The 27,760-nt window shown below is 38.7% G+C and overlaps 1 protein-coding gene and 1 long non-coding RNA gene across 8 annotated transcripts in view; one reads left to right on the top strand and one right to left on the bottom strand.

Annotated features, from left to right (window-relative positions):
• LOC107034815 (uncharacterized) lies at window positions 1-26,766 on the top strand. Its single transcript, XR_001460347.2, has 3 exons — window positions 1-224; window positions 2,621-2,682; window positions 26,558-26,766. It is a non-coding gene; the product is annotated as an uncharacterized lncRNA (long non-coding RNA).
• TANK (TRAF family member associated NFKB activator) overlaps window positions 14,634-27,760 on the bottom strand; it is a 79,481-nt gene continuing 66,354 nt past the window's right edge. For 5 of the 7 annotated variants that reach the window (XM_015249904.3, XM_006196213.4, XM_015249853.3 and 2 more), the window contains exons 5-8: window positions 26,066-26,142; window positions 24,721-24,836; window positions 18,971-19,551; window positions 14,634-15,462 (exon numbers count right to left, since the gene is read on the bottom strand). In XM_015249904.3, the coding sequence (XP_015105390.1) occupies window positions 15,286-15,462; window positions 18,971-19,551; window positions 24,721-24,836; window positions 26,066-26,142 (951 nt within the window). In that variant the 3' untranslated portion in view covers window positions 14,634-15,285. Of the gene's footprint in view, window positions 15,463-17,609; window positions 17,687-18,970; window positions 19,552-24,720; window positions 24,837-26,065; window positions 26,143-27,760 lie in introns of all 7 variants that reach the window. The other 2 variants (XM_072961059.1, XM_072961060.1) reach the window with 1 other exon arrangement.

Below are 27,760 nucleotides of genomic sequence, written 5' to 3'. Positions count from 1 at the left end.
GTATGACTAATTTGACTCAGTATGATAAGCAACAACCCGAATGACAGGTAACTAGGAGGGGTAAATTCCAAACACAGTCTGAATTAGAAGTGCAACTCATTTTCCATAACCCAGACGCCTTTTTAAGCCATTAATGCATTCTCCATCAGAAACCTGGTGCTGTTCCCAAAGGAGAAAACACTGCCCTCCAGTGGTCTTCACTGGAGAAATGGAAATAGTTTCAGGTACCATGACTGCAGCATTCGTGTAAAACATCGTGAATATTTATCTAGTTTCATTTCCAGCTATATTGCTTAAGCTGAAACTTATGTCTTTAACAGAGCATAAGGACAAAACCTGCAAAGTAAATTCAAATATATAGGTAGTTACTCTAGTTAAATAGCAGTATTAACTACGAGGAATGATTATGGCATCTGACCACCAAAGCTGACCGTTTATTTGACTATCACAATCGGATTGTGTTAGCCACCTAGAACTTCTCACTTCTCAGATAAGGAAGAAGAGATTTCATCTCTGTGTTTCCCTTGTTGGCCAATTTTTTAGCTAAAAGACATTTAAAATTGTACAGCAGGCAGAACCCCAGGGGACTGAACAGTGTTCCAACATCCTTAAAAGCTTCCCATCCCTTGAAAAACCAAATTCTTCCTCCTGTTTCTTAAACTAACCAAAGTAGGCAAAAGCAATTTTAAAAAGTCTTTGTGTCTAGCATTGGAACTTTCTCATATTTCACACCATTATATAAATGTCACTCTAACCTATATGTATCACAAATGCTACGCTAAATTAGGGCCAAATTTGCAACCTAGTTTAACTGGGTTTCCTCTTTTTGCAAATGCAGTTTTTGTGTCTGCATTTAGCAATGCATACAAAACTGTCCGTGAAGCTAACTGCTTCGAATTGCTAAATTTGAGGATGGATGTGTAGATCGCCTGAGTCTTTATGCATGTGCCAAAGCAATCCTGCTTCTAGTCATATAAAGACTTTCCAATCAAATGGACCTTGACTACACTGCTAAATTCTTGGACCACTTCATTGACTCTCTTTGATTTAGTAAAGGAAAAGTGGAATTTTAAGAGGGGAGAGATGGTTCTCTAATCTCCTCCATGCCTACATCCTTCAGACATCAGAATGGAAGTGCCTCACATGATAAGAGTGCAGACCTCAGAGATCCAAGGCCATAGGGGCTTGTCCATTACTAGCTATGTGACTTAAACTTAGCCTCATTTTCCTCATCAGTAAAATGATAATGCTGATCTCATAAGGTGGCTAGTATGATTGAATGAGGGACTGTGTATCTTGCATAGAGAAAGGACTTAACCAATAAATTAGTATTATTCTTTCGCCATCACTTCTTAGACTAAATCTGATGGCCAAGTAGATTTCCTAGAGGCATGATTTTCTAAAAATATGACTCTTTTATCATGTTAAGTAAAGACTATATGGAATCCTCCAGATAAATTCTTCAAAACAAATACCCTGTGCTGCGATAAAATATTTTAACATCATATTGCGCCAATAGAGCACCTTTAAATATGAATCAAGTTTTTCTTCTTTTCGCTCCCACGGAAGGTGGTATCTATTATATATTCACCTGGATTCACAAAGTGCTTTATAATTTAAAAAAGGCAAAAATAGAACTTATAATTATTATGAAAGTGGTATAGGGATTAGACATACTTGGGTATATTTTAGTGAATTATAAAGTTTCTGGGCTTGAGAATATAGAGGTCCACAACCACACCTGTTCTGGTTATTTAATTCAACTTAGAAGGTGCACACTTCAGAAAGAAATATTGCTCTCTTTAGGAGATTAATGCACTTTCCTTTAAGATGAAGAAAAACCTACAAACACATTTTAATGAGACACATGATTTCTCCTTGTCACTAGCTGCTGTAAAGGGTTTTTACTGAGCCACGGTCCCACATCTCATCTCCTCCCACTGTGCACACCTGCAGCACTAGAAAACATCATTCCTCTCTGGAGAAGTTAATTGAGTGTTCTCCTCACTGTCCATGACATCTCACCAATCATCTCATGATACTTTGTGTCACACAACACAGACTCTTCGATTAATCAAAATAGTTCCTATAATGCAAACTGTTTATGATTTAAAACAAGACCATTTGGATATGTCAAATTGAGAATACAACAATGATTTGACAAATATTTTATATCTATCCAATGCTTAGAAAATTTTGAGATGAAGTTCCATTAAGGATGAAGCAAAGTACAGCTAGAGATTGTAACAATGTATATGTGTGACATCGAAGCCTGGATGGATGCTTGATCTATGGATCAATAAATGCAAATAAAATAAACTTTGGTTAAAATAGTTATAGCTAATCTAAATTAATCCCAAAATTTGACAATGGAACATATGAAATTGTGACAAACATTCTGAATTTTTAAAAATGCATCATATTTGTAACAGTCCAAAATAATCTAAAGTCAGAACACTTTTTCTGGGTATAATTATATTATAATTCTCTACCTTGACAGATGACAATTTTAGAAAACTCTAAGTACAATTTCTAGTATATGCACTAAAATAAAATGTAACAGATAGACAACTCATCATAGTATAAGTAACACATTCAAATTTAGTAATTTATTTTCCAGGTGGAAACCAGGCTTCTTGGAAGACTTCAAACTATGCCAAATGGTCTGATTTTACCATAGAGGTAGGCACTAAAGGACTAAATTTACTTCTGTGTAATTTTTGTTAACTACATTTTGCATGCAAATGTCTATACAACCATGTTAATGAAGTTATAGAGGAGGAAAGAAAGTTGGCATTCCCATTGTTCTGTTTTATTCAAAAGCAACTTTTCAATTGACTTACTATATATCATTTTAAACCAGTTTTTATTTAGTCATAAGAAAACAGAAGAGCCTAACAATTCATTCAAATTGGATCAGAAGTCAAGAAAAATAATACTTTTCTTATGAATAAAATTTAGGCTTGACAGTTTTTCTCCTATACCTTAAAATCTTCAGAACATAGGATACTTTTATTGGAATCAGATCAAAATGTTCTGTTAATGACAAATGTTTAGAAAAGTGCATAACCGACCCAGAGCTGGTTATTCAGAGGAAAGGAGTTTGTGTGTGTGTGTGTGTGTGTGTGTGTGCGCGCGTGCGCTTCTTACTAAGGGCTAAAAATGTTCCATACCCCAAATGGGATTGGTGTTTAATTGACAGTTATCCAAAACCTTTTTTCCAAGAAATACAAACATATTTAAATTCTACATGAGTGAAGTTCTTATTAAAAAATTAGTATTCAAACTTCAGAGCCCATATTGGCAAGGAAAATGTACAGTATCCTTTCAACTGGAATGTTAATAATCCAAAACTTGTCTCAGGTTATAAAAGAAGTGTTCCTAGGGTGTAAGAAAAAGAATGTTTTTAAACTAAAGGCACACTTGATTCGCAATAAAACTGGAAGCACTAATGCTAGAAGCGTAGGTGATAAAAGGAGAAAAAGGGAGAAATAATGGTTGCGATTCTGCATTTATGCTACAGCCAGGACTGATACAATCTCATCCCAAAACATCCAGAAAAATAAAGCAAAATAAAACCTACTTCACCCTTACACATTGAAGGGAATCAGGATCCTGACTCAAATTTCAAACTCCTGGAACTTGGAAAGACCTGCAAAACCCCAAACACCGATGTTTCTGAAACCTGCCACATCCCAGAAATAGACAGACCATGGAAATATGATTATTAAGAATTCACAGATTATCTGATACATTTGCTAACCACCCCACCCCTGTTCTGGAGAGAGGGGAAGACTCCAATCAGTGGGCAAAGCCTGCTGTGAAAAATGCCAGGCCTTTCTTGGGGTTTAGGTTGTCAACCTAATCCCAACCACAACTACTGTATGACTGTATCAGGGGAAACAGTGCACTTGTGTGTGAGAACTGGGGTGGGGGGGGACCGAGATGTTAAGAAATTTAACAAATTCATGATTTTTTTTCCCTTTAAACATTTGAGAGTGTTGTGTTTACACATGCTGGGCAACATAAACCATAAATCCTGCTGGATTTCTGCAAACTGCTGCGTGAAGCATACAAACGGCATTCCTGTCAATGGGAAGAAGAGACAGACAGAAATCAAGACAGAGACAGGCAGCACCCCCCGGACGTGAAGCTTGTTCCTACTGCAAGCTGTAGTGCAAGGAGATGATGACATCCAGAACAAAATGTCTTTTTCACGAGGATACTAAAGCTCTTGCTTTGTGATCTCTGTGCAGAGAAAGAATGATCAGTGGAAAGGGCTTAATTTCCACCCTTTTCTGGAATCAAAATCTAAGCTTTTTTTTTTAAGTTATTTTTAAACTTCTTCCTTTAGAGTCCATTGTTGTGTTCCATAAAACAGACAAAACTCAGCAAGACAACAAAGACGATCTGCAGGAGAGAAGGTAATAAAGAGCAAGCCCTCTCCAGAGGGTAATTAATCCTTAGTCATTCATCCTAGAAGTCCCAGTTACAGTTAAGGTTAATGTTCAGGTAGCTTCTTTCTATTTTCTTAAAAAATTTTTTTAAACTTTTTTTTTTTTGCAGAATGTTATACTATTAATTGCCAATTTGCATATGTGTGCAGCTGCTGTTTTGGCTCTGAACTCAATCCGATAAGCTTGCTGGAGGTATCGCAGAGCACTTGGCAGCTTTCCTATTTGAAAAGAAAGCCTCTCCCCACTACAGAACAGCTGATCGTCTATCAGCGATAGACCCTGATGGCGTGAATTACAATTACACTACTTTTCACACTAAATCTGGGTGATAGCTACTTGGAAAGAAGTTTCATCATTTTTTACCACAAACTGGAAAAAGAATTACATGGTCATGCTGTGCTTTTAAAGGCAGTTTGGTTCACTTTTGTCTATTTAACACCTAATTCCAAGAAGTCCATAGGCATCCAGAGATCTGAATGGCGCGTAATGAATTCACTGTTTAGATTGAAGATTTTAAAAATCTACCTCAAATTACATTTATTAACAAGGCGACCGGGAAGTGTTAAAGTTGTTAGACGCTTCATTTATTAAATAATTTGTGGGTATTTTCAGTTGTCATATCTGGAGTCATGGGGTTTGCTTATTTTTTTTAAATTAGCAATCCAAAACAATGCTGCTGCAATTTAACAATTCATCACATAATCTTGGACTCTTCAGCTCAGCTGTTAATGTTAGATAATTCAGATTGTTATTTTGATCTGTTTATAAGTGATTTCAGTTGCATTGTGCTGTGAGGAGAAGAGCAGCAGCTGAGGCAGGTCCTTCTCATCCTCCTCGCCTGGCCCAGGGTGGCGGAGGGGGCGCCCAAAAACTCGTCTGGGGAGTTGAGCGTCTCGCAGGAGGAAACAAGGGATGGGGGCAGGGGACACTAAAATAACTTCATGTATTACCATTCCTTAGTTAACTTCTTTATGAATTTACGTTCCCTGCCTGCTTGGAAAACTGGGGGAAGGCCTCTTTGCCGAAGGGCATCTTATTAGAATCCTACATCTCTCTCATTTCCTGGGATGTTAGAAAGTACCTTCCTTCCACTTCTTGCGAGAACCGCCCCATTATCAGAAAACGTAAAAAGCACCCAAACATCACTCTTTTTCTCTCTCTCACCTCAAATCTCTTCCCCCTCCCATCCTGACATTTGAATCCATTTGTTTAAAACAAACAAGCAAAACAAGCCAAAAAAAAGTTAAACCCACCTCAAGCAGCAGAAGTGGAACACATCCTGACGTAGTTAACCTAAGAGAAAAATAGATTTTGTTTTCCGTTTTTAGTCGCTAGCTTTATTAGATTTCTCACTCTCACAGATTATCCGAAGACTACCCATTGATTGATCGCCCGGAGAGCTGCATTTGGTGTAAAGAAAAAAATCACAGCTTTATTGGCTCCCAGGAGACAAAACAAACAGAACAAGATATTCATATTAATGCAAACAATGCAACAAATGAGGGGAAGGCTCGCCCGGCGGAAGCGAGGCGCGGAGCGGTCGGCCGGCGGGGAAGGGCCTGGGCGCCTCCCGCCCCGGGGCCGAGCTTTCCGGCCTCCCAGACTCCGGGCGCCCGGAGCCGTCGGCCGGGCAGGGGGACCCCGGGCCCAGGCGCCCCGGCTCCCGGCCTCGCGGGCCCCGGCAGGGCGGACCCGCAGGCCTCGGGCGGCCGGAGGAGGCCTCCAGGCCCGGCCTCGGGCAAGGCCTGCTAGGCCCTCCCCCTCCCTGTGCGGGGCCGGAAGGACCGAAACGCCCCCTGACGGTCCCTCTTCCCTTCCCGACGCCCCCAGGGCCCACTTTCCGGGTCTCAGTTTCCCTTGGCACCTGGGTCAGAGGTGGGACTGAAGGATTCCCGCTGCGCCTCCTCGCCCACCTGGGGCGGCCCGGAAGGAGAGGCTGCAGGACGCCCGGGAACCCAGTGGAAGGGAGGAAGCCCGGTGAGAAGCGCGCGCTCTCTGAGCAGCTCACATCATCCTGGGGGAGTCTAGACGATAAACCCACGTTTCAACACAACACAAAACGTTGTATATGAAAAAGCGAGGAGAGCACTATGTACAGCAGAGGCTGAGAGAGATTTCAGAGGCACTGAGACTTTCCCTGCGGAATGAGGAAGGAAGAAACAAAATTCCAGCTACAAAGAGATATTTGCTCTACACCTAATCCACCCGTACCGCCCCCAAATCCACAGAAAGCAAAAAACTAGGGGAAAATCTGCTAAGAAAGACTTGATCTCACATCTTTTTAGTTAACAAGGTATTAAAAACAGGGGTGCCAAATATTGCATAGGGCATACCGTAAAAAAATTTTTTTAATTTAAAATTCACATTTAATTGGGCATCCTATATTCTTGTTTGCTAAACCTGGCGATCCTAACTAAAAAATACTTTATTGAAGAAAACTGTGAAAGAAGCAAGGCTCATTCCCTGAAGTATATTAATTAGGACATTTTAAAACTGACTTTATCGTAGAAAGGAAATGAGTTACCACCCCACCCCACTCCCTGCCGGACATTTTCCCAAGGACATTGTAGAGTGGAGGAGGAGGAAATGAAACACTTGGAAATGTCCTTATATTTTGGGGGAAGTGGCAGAGTTGGTTGACTCTTGACTAAACAGTGGACCAGCCTCCTTCCCTGAGGCTGGCTCCTTTCCAGGCCAGTGGAGGGTACCAGAGCATGGTACTAATTTTATTTCAAAAGAAATTAAGTTGGGAGATGACAACTTGAAATGTGGAAGGGTAGAGCAAAATCTGATTTGAAATTTATCAAGTGCTCTAACCTAGAAATGGATCTCATCTAGGCCTTGCCTCGTAGATGCTTATGAAAAAGACTTTCAGAGTGCCAGTGGTAAAACCTCAGGATATTGGGTGTGTGTGTGTGTGTGTGTGAGAGAGAGAGAGAGAGTGAGTGTGTCACAGAGCTGCCTAACCGAGGAAGCCTGCTGCTTGCATTTCTTCCTCAGCCCTCGTTAGAGAGCTTTTCCAAGGAAGCTTTATCACCCTTACTGATACTTTGGATTCCTAGTGAGCTTGCCTTCTTTTTAAGCCAATTGCTTGAAGTTGTATGGATACACCCACAGAGGACGCCCCTTTCTTACTGGCGATTAGTGCTATCTAACAACTGCAAATGGAGAAACTATTTGTCTAATGAGAGCTGTTTTCAGAGTTGATTCACTAATACTCTGGGGAAGATAGCATAAAGCTGAGACACCCTTAGGAGCCTCAGTCCATCAAGACAAGTGAAGGCCAGGTCTTGAACCAAGTAGAGTATTTGTTTGGTTTAGAGAATGTCTTAGCTCCAGATTAATAGTTTCGGAAATTGCATAGGCTCACTTCCAGCTCATACTGTTTTACTTTTTTTCCTTTCCCATACAAACTATAACCTTTGGTGTTGAGTTTGGACTGTTAAATGGTTAGCATTGTGGTTTTGGTGTTATAGTGAAGTTTAATTCCATGCTTTAGAGGTACAAATCCTTTTACCTTCTCTCCTACCTTAGTTGGTGTCTCACGCTACAGAATACATTCCAACACTTGCTGTTTGCCGACTGGAGCAGGCATGAGAAATCTCAACACAGTGCGCTGAGATGCTTCTTCCTCCCAGCAGACAAGTTCTGGCCCTGTCTCAGGGTGGTGATAAATTGATAATCCCTCAATAGTACACCCCATCCCATGTCAAGTAAGTCAGGCTCCCTACTGTCTCTGTGGTTTAGCATAATGGTTAGTCCCTTTGTGAACAAAAGATTCTGGATATAAGCTTCCTATGAAGCCAAGTACAAAGCCAGTGGAAAAAGGTATCTTTTTTGAGATGGGGGATTATTACAGAAAAAATAGTGGATTAAAAGGCAGGAGAGCTTGAGTTGGGGTCTAGCTATATGAGTGGGTTTGAAGGACTCATTTATTCTCTTTAGAGACAGTTTTTGGTTTGAGCTGTTTTTTTTTTTTTTTGTCCACACAAAAAGAAAGTTGGATTAGGCAATCTTTAAGATGTTATTTCTGAAACAATTATTCCCTGAATTAAGTGATAACTCATCTTTTGTACACTGCTTCTAAAGGATATAAGATACTTCCAAAAATCTATTCATGATATAGCCCTATACAACAAAGAAAGCATGAGCATGCTCCAGGCTGTCCAGGCATTCCAGGTCCCTAGGGAATATTCAAATGATGGAGACCAGTTCAACATCAAGGGCTTCCATAATCAGGTGCAAATACTCTGGAGATGTGTGAGTGACTTAAAGATAAACAACCCTAACAGGACAGGGGATAACATGTTGGAGAACTTACACTTCAGTCCAGTTTGGGAATTGAGACCTCAGAAAGAAGAGAACTACAATCAAGTGAAAGCTAAAGTTCTTTAGTAAATATACGCGACATCGTCATTCCAGATATTCTCATGTTTGCTGCACTTTGAGTGTGTGAATTCACTCTGAGGCTGGAGGAAGTTAGCAATCTAGTTGTAACCGGTTCTAGAAATGACCTAAGAGACTTGCTTCCTCATCCTACCAGTGTCAAAAGGTGATGTGTCTTTTAATTTAAGGCCCTCCTTGAACTGTAAGCTCCAACAAGCTTTCGCTAAACAGACTTCATTCACATTCTGAATCTGGTTTTTGTCTCACACATATTAAATTTTACAAAACAGAAAGAAACAATAGAGCTTATTAGGAAAAACTTGTTTTGAATAGTAAATTAAGCATAATGGAAATAGGCACATGTTTTAGCACGATTTTCTCCCCTTTTTTACCAATTGAACATTTACATCTTTTTCAAAGTGCTGTGATTTTCCCCTTAAGTCTTAAGCTGGCACCACACACTTTCAATAAATGAGACTTACATCATTTGTATTTACTGAGAAAAGTCATCGTAATACTGTGGATTCCAAACGCACAGCCTTCTGAAAAAAGAGTTTTAAGCAATCACCCCTAAACTGTATTAATCAAATCATTTTGGCATGCTAAGAATCCACAGAACTACCTAATTTCAAAGATAGTGTAAAATCAACTGTCAGTTCTGACTAGTTTCAAATTATGCCCTGTTCTTGTAGACTGGACACCTGTACATTCAGAGGTACACCTGACTAGATGGTTTGTTATTGAGAGATATGCCCCAGGTGGAGGCATCTTCAAAGCCAATATATTTTCTTTATAACTGGTGTCAAGTTGATGTATATATTAAAAAATCTTGGAAAATGATCTCAAAAAGGAAGTAACAGCCCAATGAGCCATATGTTCAGGGAACCTAACAGGTTTCCATTGGGACCAAATTTCACTTCACCTTTTTGTCCTTATGTGCAAATAAAAACTTATCTGTAAATACACCATTAAAACAATCATGCAGATTTGTGAAGTCTATAGACTGAGAAGAAATTACATTCAATCCATAATAACCAAGTTGTTGGAAGGTAAGGAATTTGATTATATATTAGAAACACCTGACAGCATGGAATTGAACTAAATTTATTTGAACTCTCTAGGTTTACTGTATCAGAGACATTTTGCTTCTGAAGAAATGGTTAATGAAGAAAAGGCTGATGAGTAGTTAATAAATTGCTTAATTTTGATGCTAATGGAGCATCTGCATCTCCAAGTTTACATTAATAAATGTGAAGTTAATTTTTTTTCTTCTGTTAGGTTGCTATTTTAACAGATTCAGATGCCAGGGATTTTCCAAATGCCAGATAATACTCCAGCACTAAAAAGTCTGTGATGCACTAAGGGCAGAGAGGCCTGCTTAGTGGTTTTCCGAAGAGTGGAAATGAAAAAGCATTAATATTTGTTCACACACAGGTCTTCATACAACTCTTTTAAGAATTCTCAATTTAAAAACTTTTAAACATCCTGTATTATGTCAGTAGATCCTAACAACTTTGAATTCAACTATTGTATTGATATGCCTGTGCATATTCTAAAAGGAAAAATTATTCACTCTGTGGCTTTGTGTAGTTTTTCGTATGGCTATATCAGTGATGAAGATAGAAAATACCAGAATTTACTTGTCATTTTTATTTTATTTGTGTCTTGTACGTTTACTATGAAACATTACAGAGCAGGGTAGAGAGAATAATATCAATGAGACCTTCCTGTATATATGACAGCTTTATCAAACTTTACCATTTTTTATTGATTTTTAAACGAACGGTTGTGTGTGTAAAGTTATGCAGTGGCAAAGGTCAGCACAACAAAAATTAAACTGCATGGATTATCTTTCAGCTGCTTTCCTTTTCCACCTATGGCTTGGGGAAAGAAAATTTTGTTGTTTAGACACCTGGGTAGCTAAATAGCAGGGAACATAAGGAATTGCATTCTCATTCAATCCAAATTCCTACCAGTTCTCTGTAGCTGTTTCTGTTAACCTACTTAAGCCATAAGAAGGTGTCTTTCAATGTTTTTAATCTCTAAGGGTAGATAATGTAAATCTGTAATAGTAGAAACATACGAACAAAAGTGTATTTTAAGCAAAAGCTGTAAACTCAATAACCAGGTTTTAAATTCAAAAAGGAGGAAGAAATTCGGGTCCTGGGCCCGCCTCAACAGGTGTAAAACCTTTTCCAGCAGAGACTCAGGTTCTGGTGGATTCTCTGTCCAGGGGCGGCCACGGGCCTGCGGTTTTGACCAGCTTCTCAGAGGCCCGAAAGCGGAGCGCAGCAGCCAGGCGGGGAGCGGTGCTGCCGGAGATGTCCCGGCCCCTTCCGGCCTCGGGTCGCTGCGGCGGAGCGGGTGGTGGTGGCCGGTTTCTTTAAGGCTTTCTCTCCCCCGCGACAGTTGAATGGTGTGTCTCTGGGGGTCCGGAAGCCCCTTAGTCTAGTCTTGGGGTCAGGAGGTCAAGCCTTGGAAGCACAGCTAACACTAAGGCCCTTCATCTGTCTTTCTCTCGGTGCTTTTTAAATCGTACACGTCTAGTTCTGGCCTGGCCGGCGAGGGGAGCCGCTGCTGCCTGCGGGGCGCGACCAGGAAGACTCCCGGGGGGTGACCTCGCCCGTGGTCCGCGCGACTGCTCGTGGCGGGGCTGGGGGGTCAGGAGGGGCGGCGGCGACGCTGGGGCCGCGTCCGGGGATCTGCCGTCGGTCCGGGGGCCTTCGCCGCCTTCCTGGCCCCGACTCTCTTCCACCCCTGGCTGCCCCTCGCTCTTCCTGACTTCTTTTGGCTTCCCACTCGCTGCCCACCGCGTCCAGTTCACTAGCAGAAAGCGAGAGGGCTGGGGAATGCAGGCTCCCCGGCGTCTCCTCCAAGACGGGGACCCGAGAACGCGCGGGAGAGCGGGCGCTGGGTGCGGGCCGGCCCTCGGAGAGCCGCCCGGGGCAGTGCCCGCCGGCGACTCGCGGGCGGCCTGGGCCCGGAGGGCGCCCGCGGGGGACTGCGCGGGGCTCCTGGGCCGCGGGGTACGCGGTGGCCGGGCCCGGGCTCCACTTGCCAGCGGCGGGAAGGACGCGCGGGAGAGCGAGGGAGCAGGATGCGGGTGACGGCGGCGGCGGGCCCGCTGGAAAGGAGGGAGCGCCGCAGGCGGGAGGGGGAGCGCGGAGGAGGGAGGCCGGGAGGAAGGAGGGAGCGCGGCAGGCAGGCGGAGGGAGGGCTGATTAGCATGCAGCAGCGCTCGCGCGCCCGGCTCCATTGTTTTAACACCTCCCCTCTCCTCCGCGCCAATCTGTCACCGTTCAGCAGGCGAACGCTGCTGCCTCAAATGCTGCTCTTCTCAAATGAGACGGATAATTAGTTGCCCCGCACGAATGCCGCACTCTTCTCACCCCTGATTGCTATCACCTTCTTGCTCCTGGCAGTTTTGACACCTCGTAATCAGCCTGCTGCTTTTCTCTTTTCTTTCCGACTTCTGCTTCCCTCCCCCTTTTCCTTCCTAGTTTTATTTATTTATTTATGTATTTATTTATTTATTTACTATTATTATTTTAAATGCAGTCCTGGTTCCTATTTGGACGAGGCCTCAGCTGAGTTAACCTTCCGCGTATACATGTGTGCATATAGACGTATAAGTAAGAGTGTGCGTGCATGTGAGTGGGGCGGACTTGCAGTTTTGCGGGAAACACTGCTTCCACGCGGAGAGAATTCTCTTCCCCGAAGATACTTTTGGGAAGGGAGGAGTTGCGGAGAGGGACGGGAGGGGAGAGTTGGGGAGACCTCAATTAATGCTTTAAAGATCTCTTAGAAATTAACAAACTGGGGAGTCTCGGAATCTGCTGTCAGAAGCGTGTTTTCCCCTCTCTCCTTTAACAAGCACTGACAGTCTAATTACTGTAGCTACAAGCAGCTGTCGAGGCAGCAGCCCGGGAGAGAAGGCGCCACAGGCTGAGCGCACCCGGCCGGCCCCTGCGCCCGGCGGAACCGCCAAAACCCGGTCCGCCTCCGGGGAGGCTGGAGAGGAGGGCGAGGCCCCGCACCCGAGAGTCCCGCGAGCAGAAGGTGGGCCTGAGAGCCAGCGGACACGCTTTATCGTTTCGTATTTATAAAGCCTTTACCTTGAAGGTTAAAAGATGTGAAGAAAAAAGGAGGGGACGTGGGGGAGTGGGAAGAACATCTCCCGAGCTTCCATCCACCCCTCTTCTACCTCCTCGAGCTCTCCCTCCCCGCCGTGTTGGTAAAATAACCACGCAACCCGGGGCTGAGGGGGCGGGGTGAGCCAGGCTGGAGTGTAAGAAAGCAGATGTCCCCGCTGGCAGCAGCCTCAGCCACCCGGGAAAGCTGCACCGGGGGGGCCCTCCCGAGGACATTCACCTCCCACTTCTCAGGCATCCCGCTCACAACTGCCTCGACTCGGCGGGGGTGGTTTTTTCAGACTCAGCGTTTCGCGTGTGAAGCTTTTTTACCTGGGAGCTGTTCTTACCCGGCCACGCGTAGCAGATGCCAAATGCAACCCCTACACGACTCAGGATTAGAGGGGAGACCTGGAGGGGGTCCACCCCACCTTTCGAGCGGCAGTCAGCGCTACCACTGCTGTGCCGGCCGAAGCCTGTTCTCCAGGCTGCCTGTCCTGTGGCTCGGGTGGGCCTCTGTCCCTCGGAAGTGGGAGCGTGGGGTGCACTGGAACCCCAAAGAAAACAAGAGTTCCCCGCTCTTACTGAAAGTGCTGGAGTTGGGAAAAGGTTGGACTGGAGAAGAAGGGTCAGTGATACACTTTAATTGAGTCACTTTCAGGACCATAATTTTCTTTGGTTGTCAGCGGGCTAGTAGATGTTAACCGTGTGCGGGGGACTCTTCCTCACCTAGAAAAAGAGAAAGAAAAAGAATCCCCTTTCACGAGATAGGTAGGGTGGTGTATTCTGGCTGGTACACGCTGGGAAATTTTTATTTTTAATTTGGTGTGTGTGGGAGGAGTGAGTGAGAGGGGTGGCTGGGTGGGCGGGAGGTAGTGGGGAAGGAAAGATTTGGATAATTGTCTAGGCATTTCCATGCAGCCCCAGTGGCAATGAAAGAAAGATGCACATGCCTCAGAACCCTTCACAGTGAATGCTTAATAATCACTATGTCACCTTGGTGAGGAAGATGCCAGTGTGATGTGCTTGGCACCCTGAGAAGTCGAGGCACCACTCTCATTCTTCCACAAGTTAAGGCTCTTCACTGTGGCACAGGGGCCTGCCTGCTCCAACCCCCCTATTTGAAACCCTCCAGTTTTCTAAAAACACTTGCTCCAAAGAAGGCTTAAATTTCTGCCTTGAGAGTTGCAAATCAACGTTTATTTCATAAAATGGAAGCCATGCCTCAAACATTAAAAAAAATCCTGTGTGTGTGTGTGGGGGGGGGGTAGGGTGGGGTGGGGTTGGACAGAAACCTAAAAGACGAGAATCATAGGGAAGAAAAATGAAAGGGAAGCCTCTTTTAAACAAAACTCTCCAGCCTTCTGATTTTGGTATCCTATCTCTTAAATGTTTCCAGTGGTCATCAATCAGGCTGCTAGCAATGAGTAACAAATTTCTCAACAAGAATGTGAACATTTCTAATATAAATTAATAAATATGGATTGTCCTTACAGGATTTTAGATTTGCTCCCATTAAATACAACTGTGTTTCTTTAGAAAGTTTAGTTTGAAAAATAATTTTAAAATCCAGTGACCTACTGGTTGTAATAAAATGTCACCAGAACTGGTATCACCCTTCTATCAGGTTACTGGATAAAAAAACAAGGATTTTATAAACTTCCCCCAAATGTGATTTATTTCTTCAGTTCGGGAACAAAGAACACATTAATGATCACAACATAATGTTTCATCATGTAGCTAGACACACAGTAAAAATTAAAGCCATATCTATTAATAAAAAAACCCCAACAATCTAAAGTGTTTTAAATAATCCTATCAGTGATTTTTATCACTGAGCAACAAATGTCTTGTGTTTTGTATTTACTTAGATGCTATTCTCTATTATAGGTTTATTCAAAAAGAACATCACCTATAGCATAAATAATCAAAAACTTAAAATGAAAACAAATGAAAAAAACCCTATAAACATGACATCACCAAATTCAACAGATCTAACTAGAAATCCAAGCAATAAGCTTAGACAACTGAAGCAAACATAAATTATTGTTACACAATTCCATAAGCCACACACACAACTTTGAATTATGGTAATAAACACTGTAAACATGAATATAATGAATTAGTTTTCTACAGAATGATCTTTTAAAAGGTAATACAAGAAAGTTACAGTGTAAGTTTAGGAAAAACTCAAACATCTGTGACACTGATTTTTCAACAAATGATCTTGAACTACATTTGCAACCAAGTACCTAGTATTACAAACCCCAAGTCATCACATAGAACTTGATATGTCTGTTTTCAAATGTGTCTTAAGTCTCCCCATTAAAGTGTGAATTAAGATGCCGGAGGAAATCCCCCCTGGATGTAATGGATGGTGGGAAAACTGCTTGACAGAATTCACATACTCGAGGTATACGCAGTTCTGAGCCTGTGCCACTTAGTACCGATAAGTCACTGTCTTGATTAGGAAAGGGCTTCCAAACGGGCTGCAGAAAACAAACAAAAACATCTTCTGTTATTTGTATTTAAGATCCACCTGCACTTAATTTCAAATTCAACTTTTCTGAATGGTTTATGTGCACATATATGAAATTCCCTAATATGAAAGCAAATTACCTTTACATAGTATTAGCATGAGGACATGACTCAATTCTCTTTTTCATAAAGGACATAACTTTAAGAATCACTTAAAATACACATTCATGCACTTTCTTCACATATTAAAAACTCTTCCAGCTGTAACACCAGCATACTTTAATACCTGTTATCACAATAGCATAGGTTGTGGAGCAACAGCTAATAATTAAGATTTTCAAAAAATTAAATTCTATCTTTCTATTTTATATTGGAAGCCTTAAGTTGTAGGGCCTTTATTAATACACAGCACACCAGACATGATGTGTGTGTGTGTGTGTACATGCATTTTGATCAAGAGCAATTTAAATTTCACTACTGTTTGTAAGCAAATATACAATGAATAGATCATACAGGAGTAAGTGTTCTGATTTTTGAAAGTAATTTTTTTCTTTTAAAGTACTAAACAAATTGCATTATTAGTTGTTTTTTGAAACCTCAAATATTTAATCATTTAACAAAATCTAAAATCAGATGCATTCTTTTCACTTCTTATTTTGCTCATGTTATATAGCCCATAGTTTGGCCGCCTTACCCTTTCTTGTGGCTAAATAAAGGGAAACTTGTTAACAGTTGCCCAATTAAAGAATTACGGAAAAAGTGTAATTCAACTGAACTACACCTCCATTATAAGCAGCACATAGATACCTTAAATAACTTAACTTTTTTAAAAACATCTAGAAGGGCAAGAAAAAGCAGTTAGTTCAGCAGCAGGTGTGCAATAAATGTTGACTGGACTATCTAATTTTCCATAAATGTTGTAAACCACATTATTTTAAAAATTTGCTTTCTTACCTTGGCATAACTAAATTCTTACCCTTTGAGGAAAATCACATTAAAAATTCAACTTAAAGAGATTGCTTTGTGCTCCTACTACTAATATATTTTTAAAATAACCACCTAGTCCAACACCTGACACAGTGCTGGTTTTCATTCCCTTAACCAATCTCTTTCATTGTAGTTAACCAATCATTACATAAACAGTATATCGTTAATTGAAGCATTTGGGTTTCACGATATCACTGTCTTCTTATAAACATTTTACTGGACAGCTGTGTACAGTTGGTGTCAATATACAAAGTCTGTCTAAGCTCTGAGATATATTTAAATATTAGTACAGAGGGCTTATAATAACACTGACTCAATCCTTTTGTGAGAAGCGGCAATTTTATTACAATAAACAGTAATATTTAACATACATATTTTGAAGTTTGGGGTAAAATAATTTTTTTAGAAACATCTTTCTTCCATGATAAAGGACAAACAGTACTGACTGTCAGTATATAACAGAGCTAACTAAATTTTACTGTTGTCAGTTTAAGCAAAAAGTACAATTGATTAATATGTACTACTCTAATGGGAAATTGATATGGATATAAATAAAAGGTTATTGTGTTAAAGATAATTTTAATTGAGATCTATAAAATAGTTAAAAAAGAGACTCAGACGCAATTTAGCTTCTAAATATGGTAAGCCTTGCCCAATTTATCTGCAAAGACACTTATCCTTCTCTATTAGGGGCTATTAGTTCAGATTTGGTCTTTTCATAGAATTTAGTTGGGACCCTAATCACTGACTCAGCAAATATAGGAAGAAAAGAAAATCGCATAGAACAAAAATAAGCAAATACATTTTAGAATTTATTATGATAGCTGAATGTATAAGAAAGGTGTTAGGTAATAACGATTGACATAAAATAAAAATCTGAACTATGCAACCAAAATTTCACTTCCTTTTGTTATTATCAACAACTCAAGAATGTTATATTTATCATAATAGCTTTATTAATACAAATAAAACAAAATGTTTTTTAAAACCCCGTTTTAAGAAATATTCTTTCAATCCTAAACTGTAACATGGCCTTCAAAGTAAATGAATTTCTATGCCTTTTCTGCCAAAATATCAATTATCTAACCTTATGCCCCATGTCTTGTGACAGCTCAACACCAATTCTCCTGCATTTTTTAGCTGAATACTTTTCCATCAAGTAATCACATACCAGCTGTTTCCCTTGCTGTAGCATAGAAAGCAAATGCACAATGCAGGGTGCCATCTACTGAAACATGAATGCACAGACTAGTAAAAGAACAAGCAAGACAGAGAGGAGAAAAAAGTAACAAGCATTAGACTGATGCACTTCACAGCTCCCCAGGAATTCTACTTGCAATAAATGAAATTGTTTAATTTGTTTCACTAAGTAGTAACTGTAACTGTGGCTATGATGTGAAATAAGGTACAATGTAGAACATAAGTGAGTTTATAATTAAAGCTTATTGCAGAGATGCCTAGTTTTCTGCACTACTAAAATATACCACAGCTTGACTACTGCCTTCTTTGTATGCTGATTTAAAAGTCTAGCATACCAGAAATTGACACATTGTAAACTGACTATAACTCAATTAAAAAAAAATTAAAAAAAATCTAAAGAAGTCTATAACCTATAAAAGTACTTATAAAGCCAAAGGATATTAAATAAGTTGATGGTATTTGTTTGTTTTTTGTAAATTAAATATCTCAAGGCAAAGAGAAATCAAACAAATGTTTGCAAATTATATAAGCATTTACACCGATCTGTATTTTTACAGATTTCTATTTAATGTAACAATTATATACTTTTCACTTGCCTTAAAAATTTTTTATTGAAGTAAAAGAATCATTCTGTAATAGACCTGAATAAAAGGGGGCACAGGAATGGATTGGGGTAGGGTGGAGGGGCTGTAAGTAGTTTGCAAGCTTTAGTAACATTAAAGTGTTTGATTAAAATCACACATATGTAGAGACTATTTAAAAAATGTATTAGGCTGCTTATTCAGTGGCAGATTAGAAACCAAAACCAAAACCAAACCCAAGCCCTACGGATCTACTTCTGTATAACTAAGAATATAATAGAAGTGTTAGTTAAAAGACAGTTCACTTATTTTGATAAAGATAAATATACAATGTGATTACTTATAAAATCATGCATTCTTGTAAAGATATGATGTACACAACTTTTTGATAAAACATGCCATTTGCTTCACAGAATGAAATGTAATAAAGAATCCTATTATAATACTGATGCTGAGTAAAAGCTTTGAATAAGGGGCTCAGAAAGTGATAACCCACTAGATATGGATAAGGTTTACATGTATTTTTAAATGTGCCATAAATTTTAAGGCACTTTATAATAGAGCCTCACCATATTCATCTTTTATAATTTCATGTCATTTATTATAGGACTTGGAATTTTTATTGAAAGCTTAACTTTTGCAAGTCATTAGTTTAAAAAAGGATGTCTGATAACCTGAAAGAGACGTGTATCTGTGCACGCATAGCAAAACGTGTGTTCACACATAATGTTTGTTAATGCAAAACAGTTACCTGCTGTGGTCCTCGGATAGCTTTTCCTGGGGAATCAAGTGAAGTAAAAGGTGCATCAGATGGGTCCTGAAGTGGGAATGTATTTATACATAATTTGTTATGGTCTGCAGGTGGCAAACACGGAGCTCTATCCAGAGCTGTCCTGATACAAGTGTTCACAAGACTTGAAGGTTTTGTTTTGTCAGTTGTTTTAAGGTTTTGTATAGCTGAAGCTATGAGTTCAATGCCCTGAATGTCAAATAAAGTTTCTTCTGTTTTAACAAAGTTTCCCGGGTTGTCTCTGGGCTCCATATTAAATGTATCCTGGCACACAGCCTCAAATGCGGTGGGACCAAGGACACTGGGTCTTTCCGGAGTGCTGTGTAAGAAAGTAGAGTCACTGTCTGTAGGTGGAAACTTGACATTGAATTTAGAAAGTGATTCAACAGAGTTTTCTTCCTCATCTCGGGCCAATCCTCTTGGTGTGACAGATGTGATGCACGGTGCACCTCTATTTATATCATCTTTAGCCTGAGGCTTAAACAGCACTTCTTGCTTATCTGTTTTATCCGTACACTGTATAGGCACAGAACACTGTGTCTCTGCAGGGAAAAAAACAGAAAGGGAAAACAGTTGCATTTCAATCATTCTTAAAAATCTGAATGTTCAATTCGCCTTGGATAGATGAGTATTATTTTTTCTATTGATTTTTATAGCAACTGAAGACAACTGGGAATTTTTACATTTGCTACCACCTAACACAGAAATATTAGCAGTCTCCAGCGGGTGAATTGGAATGTAGATTATTAGTCACAGTTTAACGTTGTCTTTTCCTGGGTCTTGCGCGGTATGCTTTGCATCTTGTTCACAGTTATACTGCTCTACACTTAAGAAAAATTTGCTTGTAGTGTATACACTTAAACATTTTGTCAGTAATGGAAGCTGCAACTGTGAGCCTGCTTAGACAAATAAGTTATTAAAAGGGAAAATCCTTACCAGGCATATATTATACAGGTTAAGAATCTGTATGAATTAGGTCATTTACACTCCCTAACATCCCTGTGTGACGAAGTATGTCACCAATCAACTTAGCCATTGTCTACCCTCAACAATCTATGTGAATGAGTGGTGCTGGTGGAGGGGCTGGAGAGAGAGTAGACTGTGGAGACAAAAGAAGGGTAACATTTTAGGATGCATGTTCAGAAAATTTATGTGAATATATGATTCTCTCATCTTATTAAAAAAAAAAAAGCCTCTGCAGATAACAGGTATCAGGTAGACACCAGGGTCTCTGTACTCATTTATGTAGAAGCCACTTACCTAACTAACTCACCTCTAGGACATAGGCAAAAGCTAGAAAGTAAGTAAAACTGCTTTTGAGGAGTCCAGCTTACAGCCACAAGGCCCAGAGAGAGATGAATTTTGCTCTTATTCTAATTTAAGACTTATCCTAACAAGCTTGACGATGTTTCTCTAGTTCATACCTGGTTAGAAGCAGCAGGTTACAAAGTATGGATATGAATTGTTGAAAGCAGATACACATATCAATAAGAGCTAAACGCAGTAGAGGACACAACAAACAAAAAAGCAGATATAAGAACTCAGAAAACACTACAGTTTAGCGAAGAGCCAATAAGGGCTACATTTTTCAACGCAAAAAAAAGCAATGATCAAGGCACTCTCCATGTTGATGGTACTAAGACATTATAAAAAGCTAAGTTATGTTCCACAATGTTACTTCAAGAAAGCAGTGAGGTTAGAGGTTGGTAATGTGTGTATTTTCATCAAATGAACAAATGGTAAAAACAATTTTTTAAATTAGCACTTTAAAAGGTAGTCATCAGTGAAGCTGTACATTAACCAATGATGCCGATTTAAGTAGACACCGTATACAGAGCCCTGCACACAGTGTCCGTCCAGGTTAGTAGGCACTCAGCAAATGTCAGTTCCTTTCCCTTCCTCTGGTCTTCGCAATCTCATGACACCCTTCTGTCTTGGGCACAGCACATTCCAACATGAGATGTTTCTGTTTGGACACGATTGCAGTACAATGCAAACAACTTCTTTGGTTCACCCTTTCATATACCTACTGCCTCTCTTTGGTACATACCTTCTTCTCTTACTGAATTATTACAGCAGCCTTTGGCCTGTTTCCTTGCTTCTAAATTTCTCTCATATCCACTCTGTTGTGCACACTGCTTTCCCCCTACCCTCCCTTAGTTTTTCTAAAGTACAGATCTGATCATGTTATCCTTTTAATAAAACTTTTTCATGGCTCTCCAAGGCCTTCAGCCTTAAAACTCATATAAAACTACTCATGATTGGCCCTTAATTACCTCTCCATACTCTAATCTTTCACCATATCTGCTTCACTCCTGGCTGTAATGAACTTTGGTACAGTTCTCTGAACAGCCATGCTCTCGTCTCTGGGACTGCCAGAACTGTCTCCTTCCATTATTACTCTTAGCCTGACTCTTATTTGTCCTTCACTTCTTGGCTTAGATACTATTTTCTCTGGATGGCTCGCTGGCTTCCCAAGATCGGTCTAGGCATGACTCCTGGTGCCCTGAGGACTAAATACTCTGTATCGTATTTTCAAGTATACCTCTTTCTCTCATTAAAGTAGGTCTCTTGAGGTCCTAAACTATGTATTGTTTCCCACTTATCCCAGTACCCCTCAATAAATACATTCTTTCCCACATATCCTAGTATAATAATCTACTTTTACTAGATAATCTGCCTGACTAGGAGAGGTATAGTAACTAAGACCAAGCTCAACTGTTAAGCAGGATTTCTTTGTCCTCTGAGGTTCTTCAAGTCCATTAACTCTCGAGTAGTCATTTTTCCTTGTAGTAAACTTAAAAGAAGCAGGAAATTTTAAGAAACAGTACTTCCTTTGTAGATTACATTTACTAATTGCAAATAACAAATCAGGAAAACCAGCTGTTGAGGCAACCAAGTTATGTAAACCTGAGAAGGAGGAAACACTTATCAAAATGTTCTTCAATAGGAGAACAAGTGGATGCTGAAGAATGTGCTGCAGCTGCTAATGACCAGTATTAACGTTAATAGCACTTCTATGTGCCACACACGGTTATAACCATTCTATGTGCATTAATTCATTTCACATTCAAAACCAGTGTGTGATAGGCACTATATTATCCCCACTTCACATGTAAAGAAACAGAGACATGGAGAGATTAATCCCAAGGCTACACAGCTAATGAATGAGTAGTAGATCTGGAACTGGATCCCAGCAGCCTATGCTCTGAACCATTATGCTAAATTGAACATGTTGGTTTCCTCATTATAGAGAAGAGTCTCCAAAATGGCAGAAGTGCGCTCTGAATTTCTTTTCCAGTTGTAGCCCTAATCCCCTTGTGAACAAGACATGGAAAACCCAAACAGGTGCAATAAAACATGTATTTTCCTTCAGTATAGCTAGCTAGCGTAACTCAGCACATTAAAATAATCTGATTCATCTGCTCAAGCAGTGGAGTTACTATCTATTAACATATAAAAGTAAAAAAATTTAAACCTAAGATTTCTAAGGCTACTAGAAATCCAAGCTTAGAAAGCATAAAACCCAAACGAGGTACATGAAAGCACTTGTTACTCTGACACCACACTAAGAAATATGATCAGATGAGCAAACTGCCTTTTTTTTAAACTTCAAGGACACATTTCTGCAAGGAAAAAAAGTAAAATAAGAAATATTTTTAAATTTCTGAATTTTAAGTACAGGCTGTCCATTTAGACTGCTTCTTACTTTGACTACCTTGTATATTGACCAAAAAAAAAGGTCTGATGGTTGTTTGTCATCTCTAATCCTGTATCCTTCTCTCCTGATCTCCACTGAAATATGACCCTGCTTTATGGACTAAATAGTGCTTTTTGTGAAACCACATTTGCTTAAACATGCATTTTACCTTTATCCTTTCTCAAGGCTATTGTCAATATATAAATGAGGAGAAGAAAAAAGTAATAAAAAGGAAATGTACCAGTCTACTAACTCAGCAATTCATGAATTATATCTGTTTATTTAAAGTAAAAATCAAATTTTAATAAAAAATAACAGGACAATAAGTTATATTATGCAAATCATATTAAAAATAGTTCCTTTATATTTGTATTAAATGTACTGTTTGTCCTTAAAAAAAACCCGAATAAGCATCTTTTTCTGACATTTCTTTTTGTTTCTTTCCCTCTTTGATCTACTACTGTCAGAAACACAGTATTTGATATTTTGGTTTGTTTAGACCCAGCAAAACTTCACTGGAGTCGGTAGCACAGAGGATCTAAAGCATTTCAAGAATAATGTTGTATTTATTATTTGTGACGCAGTTAATATAAAGCACAAGAATAATGTTAGAAAGCATTTTAGTGGGGAAGAAATTGAAGGTAAACACTCTGTATTCTAGTTGACAGATACATACTCAGATTTAGATCTGTGCAATTTAAAAATGGTCAAAGTATTAAGCCATTGATAATGGGGTAGGTTCTCTGTGTAACTACGAATATGTCACCATTACAATGTTTTGAAAAGATGCTGATGTTCAAAAAAAGCATGTTTATGAATTCTGGGTACATCTCTGTAGGTAGTAGAGTTTAAATAAATAAAAATACTTCTTTTACTTCAGAAGTACCTAGTGTCTTCAGTCTGCACAAAAATCAATTTCTCATGAAAATTACAAAAATTAAGGTGGAAAATTGGAGTTCTTTTTGGGGAAGTAGAGGGAAGGGAGGGGAAGAGATAAATTAAGTCTGTCTACAAAGATTGTTTTGCTTCTCCAACAGCACATGTGTACGTTTTCTGAAAATAAGATGGTAGTAGTAAGCAAAAAGTGAATTTGCACTATGAAATGATTTTTAAATAACCTAGCTATAAGAGCTGTAAGAAATGCAAAGTGATCTTTAATTAAAGGAGTGTTAGCACTGCTGCAACATCTTCCAGAGTGAAAACTGTAAATCACATCTCTTGGGAATTATATGCAGCATGTCTCAAATCACAAGGGTAAAGGAGAATTTATCATTATAAATGATCGGTTTACCTTCCTTTTGTTTACAGAGTGCTTGGTAGCCAGATTCAATCCCTAGTATTTTGCTATTCATACCAACCTACTGGAGCAAACACCAGGAAGCCAGTCTGAGGCTTTAGGGAAGGGTGGAGCTTTTAAAAAACACGCTGCAATATATCTGTAAAACAGATATTCCTTTTAAGTTATATTTTATACTACATTTGTACTTTGTGCCTCCAACAGAATTGGCCTCATGAAATGTGAAATGTTTATTTCTTGAACCAAATTATAAGAATCTATCCATGGTGTTTAATTAACTTTCAGGCAGAAGTTAAAAACAAACTTAATGTTTTAATTTTACTTTGCTCATACATGGTAGTGCAGCTCCAAGGCTGCTTCCTCACGTATCAATTAATATTTAATAAGACTCCCAAATAGCAACTGAAGACTTTGAGTGATATATCCTGTATTATTTTTCCAAGGTGGGACTCCTCATTAAGATGATTAGTAATTGTGTCATTCAATTCAATCTATACAGTGCCACACAAAATATAGAGGGAGGGAGAAAGGCCAGTAATTATATAAGGTCATACATTACAGAACTTAAAACAGAACTTACCCATTATAGGTGGTGAGAGGCACAAGATGCAGATCCTCAGCACTTAATAAGCATTTAGAAATATTTCCACAATCAAAAAGAAATCAAATTCAACCAATAAAGTTAGTATTACTGTACATTAAATCAAACCTTACCAGTTGCAGTGGTTGGTACATTAAGTTTGCTTAAGTGGTCTTTTTGTGCTTTTGCCAGCATGCATATTCTATGAAATTCTTCTTTCAGATCCCGGAAAGTCTTCTCTATAGAACCCCTAAAAGTAAATCAGTATTTTGAAATGTAAGGCTATATCTTCAAAATTTTTTGTTATGATTTAATTGGCACAGCACCTTTTAATGTACCACAAAATAATCACCGAAATTTGAAGTTTAAAACATAAAGAATCATTTTATTATTAGGAATCTAGTGAGTGCATATGGAACATGTACTCTAGCTTCTTTATTTGTCTAAATCCATACAGCGTCTTGGGATCTTACTGATACTCCAGTAAGCCACACGGAATAAAAGGAGATTCGGGAGAAGGGAGTTTCAGCAGACATTTGAGAGGAGAGAAGACCAGATATCCCCTTGACCTTTTATTCAGCACCAATCACGAGGAAGGAGGAAGCATAAGAAAACAGCTTCACTAAGGGGTGCCGTCTTGTAATGCAAAGTGTCTTGGAATCTGACTGGATAAGCATCCCCACCTTTTGAGGAGGGTCAAGGAGAAAGGTGGGAAGGGAGCAGGGATTTTCTCTTCCTCTCTATTTTAAAGCATATAACAAAATGTTTGTTAAGAAGTGCTGGTGAAGTGGCTAGACTTGGGGAAACTTCCATTTTGTACTTTGCATATTTTCCATTTTAGTTTGTCAATAAACATGTATTCTTTTTAGAATCAGGAAATGCAATAGATACTAAAGATAACTGCTATTTTTATTTAATTAATTTTACTGTTTTAAAGAAATAGTCTCTGAAAAGCTGTAATCTTGTACTTCTATAAAAAACAAAAGTATTAAAGAAAGGTTAAAGTTAAAAAAAAAATCACTTTAAATTCCTAAAATGTCTCCTAAAATAGCTCTAATATTTGGCGAGCCAGACACAAAGTAACAAAGTTCTAATACATGAATGCAGTGCACACTAGCATATCTACTTATTTATATATCACACTATGCTGTATTGACTTTTCGTTCTCTGTAAACAGAAGGAAAATATTCCTCACTTTGATAAGGTTAACATTAAAATCCATCCATATCAAACAATGTGGCCATAATATTTGTTCTACTGAAGTATGAGAGCTCCAGAAAATTCAGGTTTTAGACCCATCTCTACTATAAACTGTGTAGCTTATTTAGGTCACTTTAACATGGAGGAGCCTTGAGATGGTCTCTTCTAGTTGTAAAAGGCTGCTATTTTCTCATGATTGCTAAAATTTTAAAATATGTAAATAAAAATATATTTCAATTTTATAATTTGTAGAGTTGGCAAAAAAGAATATAGAACTACCTTTCATGGAATGAAGGAATGCCAAGACTCCTTGGTGATGTTTCTTTTCTTGGAGAAGAAATCTCTTGTCTTCTTACCTTAAAGAAATAAAATAATTACCACTTTAAATTGCGTCTATACTCAAATGAGAATGGGTTGACAAAAAACACATCTTCTTCATCAAAAAGAAAGTTTAGTTAGCTTACAGACATATACGTATATAATGTACAACAGAATTTTTAAAATGAGAGCAGGGAAAAAGGAAAATGAAGGCAGAAAAATAAGATGAAGACATGATGTATTTCTGGTAACTTCTTCAATTACTATTTCCAGTATTGATAATTCAAGAAATTTCCTCAAATTCATATATTGATCAAATTGCTACTCTGACCAACAAGCAACTGACATGACTAGAAACTTAAGGAAAAAAAAAATCCCTGTGTTTGTGTGTGTTTACTTCTTTTCCATTACTGGCCTATACATTTAAATCAATGTCTTTGTATTTTGTTATAGAGTCTTTGCTGAGGAATGCAGCTGTATTACAGGAAAAAAGAAAACTAAGCTACAGTCCTTAGCATTTAACAAGCATTTTAAAGATAGTGCAATTATGTAGTTAAGCTGCTTAAACACAAGTTCTTGCCTTCCACTCCCACCCTGTGGCTTCCACTGGTATTACACTTATTATGACATTTAAAAATCAACATTAAAGAACAAATAATAATTGACTGTATAGTTTAGAGTTTTAAAAAAATCTTCGGTAATACCTAGAAAATTTTGTGTACCTTTTAAAGCTACAAACTGATAAATTCCAATCGTTGAAGGAGTACTAATATTATTCAATCATAAATTATAATTCAGCCAAAACTGTGTAAGTCTTATTTAAGTTCAAATTCAAGCCAGTGTTTTATATTTAGTGACTTTTTATATTTTATTCAATTAAGGTCAGTGTAGCTATTACTAAAATGGATAATTTTACTTCATTGTTTCTTATCATCTGAGTACATCTCCCTTATAATCTTGCTTTTCAAAAGGTTCTTTCAATTTCTTAGGAGTCTTATTTGTTCTTTAGGGAAAAATCTTGATTCCAGTTTGTTTCTCTTAAAATTAGTATCTTTGCCAGTTTTTTCAGTTTATTGTTCTACTTTCCCAGCTTTTTCTAAATACTAGTGTTTGCATAACATTTCTAAAATACAGTATTATTTTAGTTTAGTAAATTAGTAAGATATAATCTTGGCAACCCAAACAATTTGTGATTTTATGTATTATGTCGTCAGATTGAGGTAAAATAAAGATCATTTGCTGCTGCATACTTTATGTCTGACAAATACTTAGGCCTTTTCTTCTAGATTAAAACTGCTTTGTTGAGCTTTATAAAGCAGTCGTATCAGAAGATATTTTCACATTCACAGTTTGTTTTTAAAAGTGGTAGACAAGGTTTTTCTTTAGTGTTACGTGTAATTAGAACACTCAGTGGATTTTAGTGTGGACTAGGAAGAAAGGCAACATTTTAAAGCTAACCAATCATTCGGAATGCTACAAGTATGAAAACAAACTCTTAAAAAGTTGTTTTATATTAAATCTGTAGCAACAAAATCAGAGAAGAGGTAATATTAAGAGAACAGAAACATTTGACAATTTGATATATTAAATAAATAAAACGTGACTAAATTAAATGGAATGATTAATCTTCTTTTAAAATTTACTATTAGAAACTCT

This window comes from Vicugna pacos, chromosome 5, assembly GCF_048564905.1.
Source record: "Vicugna pacos chromosome 5, VicPac4, whole genome shotgun sequence".
In the NCBI taxonomy this organism is placed as follows: Eukaryota; Metazoa; Chordata; class Mammalia; order Artiodactyla; family Camelidae; genus Vicugna; species Vicugna pacos.
Note: the sequence above shows the minus strand (reverse complement) of the source record. Positions and strands in the feature narration are given on the sequence as shown.